Source organism: Erpetoichthys calabaricus, chromosome 7 (genome assembly GCF_900747795.2).
Source record: "Erpetoichthys calabaricus chromosome 7, fErpCal1.3, whole genome shotgun sequence".
Classification (NCBI taxonomy): Eukaryota; Metazoa; Chordata; class Cladistia; order Polypteriformes; family Polypteridae; genus Erpetoichthys; species Erpetoichthys calabaricus.
In genome coordinates this window covers 85,353,558-85,359,557 of record NC_041400.2, presented here as the reverse complement: position 1 = coordinate 85,359,557, position 6,000 = coordinate 85,353,558, and the positions used below count along the sequence as shown (strand labels likewise).

The 6,000-nt window shown below is 39.4% G+C and overlaps 1 protein-coding gene across 2 annotated transcripts in view; it reads right to left on the bottom strand.

The window, feature by feature from the left end:
* Positions 1–4,191: 4,191 nt before the first annotated feature.
* The window catches only part of phf24 (PHD finger protein 24), a 211,262-nt gene continuing 209,453 nt past the window's right edge, over positions 4,192–6,000 (bottom strand). For both annotated transcript variants that reach the window (XM_051930143.1, XM_028805156.2), the window contains one exon: positions 4,192–5,409. In XM_051930143.1, the coding sequence (XP_051786103.1) occupies positions 5,313–5,409 (97 nt within the window). In that variant the 3' untranslated portion in view covers positions 4,192–5,312. The remainder of the gene's footprint in view (positions 5,410–6,000) is intronic.

Below are 6,000 nucleotides of genomic sequence, written 5' to 3'. Positions count from 1 at the left end.
AGGGAGAAGTGCTGCTCAGATTAAATAAGATGAAATCAAACAAATCACCAGGACCAGATAATATTTACCCTTAAGTTCTTAAGGAGGCTAGAGAGTACATATATAAACCCTTGACACATATTTTTAGGAAGTCACTGCACACTGGAGAGATTCCGAAGGACTGGAAAATGGCAAATATCATCCCATTATATAAAAAAGGGTGACAGGGCAGATCCAAGCAACTATAGGCCAGTAAGCTTAACATGCATCACAGGAAAATTAATGGAAGGAATTATTAAGGTAAAGATTGAGCAACACCTGGCAAGGACAGGAGTTATTAGGAACAGTCAGCATGGGTTCAGAAGAGGGAAATCGTGTGTTACTAACATGCTAGAATTCTATGAGGAGATAACAAAAGGATACGATCACAGTGGAGCATATGATATTATTTATCTGGACTTCCAGAAAGCATTTGATAAGGTGCCGCATGAGAGGTTGAGCATCAAATTAAAAGAAGTGGGAGTTCAGGGTGATGTTTTTAGATGGGTGCAGAATTGGCTCAGACACAGGAAGCAGAGGGTGATGGTGCAAGGAACCTCTTCAGAACTGGCCGATGTTAAGAGTGGTGTTCCACAGGGGTCAGTGATAGCTGCTATTTTTAACATATATATAAATGATTTAGATAGGAATATAAGTAACAAGATGGTTAAGTTTGCAGATGATACCAAGATAGGTAGATTAGCAGATAATTTGGAATCCGTTATATCATTACAGAAGGACTTTGGATAGCATACAGGCTTGGGAAGATTTGTGGCAGATGAAATTTAATGTCAGAAAATGTAAAATATTACACATAGGAAGTAAAAATGTGAGGTTTGAATACACAATGGGCGGTCGGAAAATCGAGAGTACACCTTATGAGAAGGATTTAGGAGTCACAGTGGACTCTAAGCTACTGACTTCCCGACAGTGTTCAGAAGCCATTAAGAAGGCTAACAGAATGTTAGGTTATATAGCACGATGTGTGGAGTACAAGTCCAAGGAGGTTATGCTCAACCTTTACAATGCACTGGTGAGGCCTCATCTTGAGTACTGTGTGCAGTTTTGGTCTCCAGGCTACAAAAAGGACATAGCAGCACTAGAAAAGGTCCAGAGAAGAGCAACTAGGCTGATTCCAGGGCTACAGGTGTTGAATTATGAGGAAAGATTAAAAGAGCTGAGCCTATACAGTTTAAGCAAAAGAAGATTAAGAGGTGACATGATTGAAGTGTTTAAAATTATGAAGGGAATTAGTGCAGTGGATCGAGACTGTTATTTTAAAATGAGTTCATCAAGAACACGGGGACACAGTTGGAAACTTGTTAAGAGTAAATTTCGCACAAACATTAGGAAATTTTTCTTTACACAAAAAATGATAGACACTTGAAATAAGCTACCAGGTAGTGTGGTAGACAGTAAAACGTTGGGGATTTTCAAAACTCGACTTGATGTTTTTTTGGAAGAAATAAGTGGATAGGACTGGTAAGCTTTGTTGGGCTGAATGGCCTGTTCTCGTCTAGAGTGTTCTAATCAGGTGGAATGTGTTTGTACTTTGATTGTTAATGAGGGGGCTACTCGGTGTGAGAGCTTGCCCGAACACCATCAGACTGACACCGGAACTATTATAAAACACACGTTTATTTTAGTCCCCAACACAGTCCCGCACAGCACACAGTGCTCCCTCACCAATCCTCACTGGATGTGCTCCAGGTGCTCGCTGATGTCCTTCCGGCAGCACTTCCTGGTGTGGCAGAAGACCCGCATGAGCACCCGGAAGCACTCCGGGTGTCCCTGAAAGGTCCTTCCTCCACCTTCCCAGGTGTGGCAGAAGTGCAGATCTACCGGGTTCTATGAGGCTTGGGGCGCCCCCTGGCAGTAGCCATGGGCCCCAACGAGTTTGAGCCTCCTTGCTACATCCCCGTGGTCCCCTCACTATGGATCAATAGGGCTGTTTGGCTTTTAAGTATGCGAAGCACCGCGGCACAAAGCTGTTGAAGGCGGCAGCTCACACCCCCTCCGTCAGGAGCAGGGAGAGAGAGAGAGAGAGAGAGACAGAGTTTGTTTTTCAGTCCAAAATCAATATGTGCCCTTCGAGCTTTTAAGTATGCGAAGCACCGTGCAGCATGTCGTTTCAGGAAGCAGCTGCACAAAAGATAGCAACGTGAAGATAATCTTTCAGCATTTTTAGACGAGCGTCCGTATCGTCTAGGTGTGCGAACAGCCCCCCTGCTCAATCCCCCTACGTCAGGATCAGAGAAAGTCAGCCAAGAGAGACAGAGAAAAGTAAGTTGGGTAGCTTCTCAGCCATCTGCCAATAGCGTCCCTTGTATGAAATCAACTGGGCAAACCAACTGAGGAAGCATGTACCAGAAATTAAAAGACCCATTGTCCGCAGAAATCCGCGAACCAGCAAAAAATCCGCGATATATATTTAAATATGCTTACATATAAAATCCGCGATGGAGTGAAGCCGCGAAAGGCGAAGCGCGATATAGCGAGGGATCACTGTATATATCACTCCTGACCTTTTTTTCTTAATTTAGGGGACTCTTTAATCTAACTTGAACTTGGGTTTGCACTAAAAGCAACCACCTTAATCAGTTGAGCCACAGGACGACACCATCAATGTTTGTGACAGATTTGACTGTGAAGGCATATTTTTTTCGTACCGAACTTGTCAATTTTGTGCTCGACAAAATATTGTACGGTATTAATAAATGAAATATCTCATTAATTGACTGAATAACATCTGTTGATTTAAGGGTCTTCCTTTTTCAAAAGTAGAGGGTTAACCTTTATTTTCAGTCTGCTCGGTTTTAAATAAGTCAGAACAAAGAAAGCATTTAAGAACAAAACAGAAGGCTTGTTTTCTATTTATTTATGTAATTATGTATGTATGTATTTATTTATTTAACTACAATATTAAGGCCTTGGAACACCAAACGACGGTTGATACGTGATCTCAGGAAAAGATGAGGGCTAATAATGATACTATTAAAAGGAGCAATACTAACGATGCAGTGTAAAAGCGGATCCATATGTGAGGCGTCTGATTTTGTTTTAGTAAAACTCTTGCTTATCGTATAGTACATTCCGCCTGTGTATATTTTATATATATATATATATATATATTGCGGAAGATGACCCGGACACAGACAGGCGAACACGTTCAAATCACCCAACACACGTTTATTTATACTACTCATATTTACATAAGTGCACCACAAACCCCTAAAGTCCCCAAAAGTCCAGCCCCCTAAACAATGCCTCTTCTTCCTTCAGGCCAACTCCTTGCCTCCTCCAAGACCTTGTCCTTCCTTTTCTTCCGACTCCAGCCCCCGAATGGAGGGAAGCAGCCCCTTTTATAAATCACCCGGATGTGCTCCAGGTGCCTCCCGACAATCCCCAGTGTGGTGGAAGTGCCGGCTGCGCACCCAGAAGCACTCTGGGTGTCCCCGATCCTCTTCCACCCAGCGCTTCCGGGTGTGGTGGAAGTGCTCAGGTCCAGGGCTCCCAAGGCATTGAACTTGATCATAAGGGTTTTGAATGAGTATTGCAGGATTCTTTTCTGCACCGTGCCACTCACTTGATAATGAGCTAGCTAAGATGAACAGCTACGGCCAATGGCTTTCGTTTTGTGTAGCCCACAAAGTTTCAAAAATTCTGCCTTCTGTTAAACTACACACAAGGTTTTTATCTGCAGAAAGCACAGTTTTAGCCAAACTACTAAAAGGTTTTTGTTTGAATATTAACAGAATTCTTCTACTCTTGGTGGTATGGCAAACCTTGAGGCAGTGTCACTTAAGTGTTTTGACAGCAGGCAGAAGGTTCTTTGAGCACATTTCTAAAAGTGTAGATATGGTATGGAGTCAGAGGCACTGGAATTTAAAGTAGATAATGATTCTTTACCTTTCTAGACAATAAAGAATGACATTGTTTTTTTGAATTATTTACTGTACAGCATATATGCCTACAGTTTAGAAGTTTTCACATACTGTGTGTGAACTTAAATGTTAAAAAAGAACAACTCACATGTTTAACATGATTTCACTCAAGAAACCTAAAAACCATGAATGTTTCAGATGCTTAAAAGTAGCTGCATAATTAAGTTTTTTCCAATGAAAAGGCAGACACCATAGATCATTTGAAAGCAAGCTTTACTTTATTGTTTATTTGCACGAGGTATAAAGATTGCAGTGTTAGTAAATTGATCTATAAGAAATAATATATTTAATCTGCATGCATTTTTGTAGACAGCCTGATTGAATGCTGCTTTTCTGGAGATACGTATTTGTAATTATTAGCTGCAAAAGACTTTCACACTAGGTTTTTCCTACACAGATTCTCCACAACAATATATTCTTTAATTTGTAAAAACAGTTTTTTTCATCACTGTTTCTTATTTGAGTATGGAATACGGCCAAATGTTCTTATATAATAATGGTTGAACATCATATCCTGTAGACCACAGGAGACATTCTGCTGACAGCAGAAAGAGTAATAATTCTAATTGTCACCAAATATTCTTAAAATGCAGGTCATTTATGGATCCCTCCTAATTTCCTATCAGCCAACATGCAAAACTTCCTCAGAGTGGAAACTGGCTCTCACAGACTTGGGTTACCTCACAAAATACACTTTTTTAACATACCATAAAATATATTGTATTTAAAATACAAGCACCTTATATATGTGGGTTTTTGACCTTGCTTTGGGAGAGTAGAGGGATTGCCCTGATATCTATCATTAGTTAAGAGGTGGAAGTTAGTTTTAACACCATAAGGGATTCTAGATGCACACAGCAGTCAAAAACCTGAATGTTGTAACTTGGTTTTTATGAGATGAGAATAATATGCCTCCCAAGGTGTGTTCTTAATTTAACTGAAGTCTTTCATTACAAGGATAGAAATTGGTCTCTTTCTGTAAGGTGTATTTTGCAGTCTCTCTTACACAATCCAATGGTTAGTAATCTTTACTTCCAAAATATGATTGTCATTAGAATTTATGTGGAATATTCTATGCTAGGCAGCTTTTGGTATGTTTACTTTAAAGTTATGAGTTTGAAGAAACAATATAAAATGGCATTGCCAGGCTCAGGGAGTAGTGTGCCAATCTGATTTGTGTGTGAAACAGTATCACTTCTATTTCTAAAGGATGTATGGGCTATTCTACTAAAAGTACTTAATCAAATGTCATAAATCAAACTATTGTGCTAGTTTATAACCATAGCAGGTTAGCCTAATGTTCAATGCTTGCTCTTCTTCCAGCATTTGGCAATATTTCTGTCTTGAGATTTATAGTAGAGGGTGCAGGTGAATTGCAGCATTATTTGGACGGGATGCCACAATGAAGATGGCGCTTTCACTTATGAAAGTGTTCCAGTCCACTTGCCTGGAAAGGAGAAAAAAAGAAGGGTATTATTAACGTCTTCATCAATGACCATTGCAAATGCACTAATAACAAAAACTAGACAGATTTTACAGATATTTTTGTGGCTTGTCTCTAAATTGCTTAATTAGTTTTTAATAATTTGTTTATTTCCATCTGGTTCAGGTGAGGTAAGGTAAAACAACAGGATTAGTAAAAAATTCCAGTTGTAGTGTTCCCCTGAAATCCAAATGAAAGGATTATAATTAGTAAAAAGTAGTGAAGGAGATAAATCCTAAATAAGAAAAAGAATAAATTCCTTTTTATTAGAGAAATACCACTGGGGTGACAAGGTATAACACAAAATATAGCAAAATCCTGAAGACATAAATCTGTTTAAACATACTTGTGGACTGAATGAACACAGCAGAGAATGAATATGGCAGCAGTGTCTAATGCAACAGTTTAGTCATACATCTTCAGAGTAAGATCTGACATATTCTTCCTTCTTAAATGAACATAAATAACTTTTAGCAATTATGCATGCAAATTAGCCATGCAGTGCTGCGCTGCCAGAGGATTAATGTTATATATCTGGTGTCTGTGCTCATTATG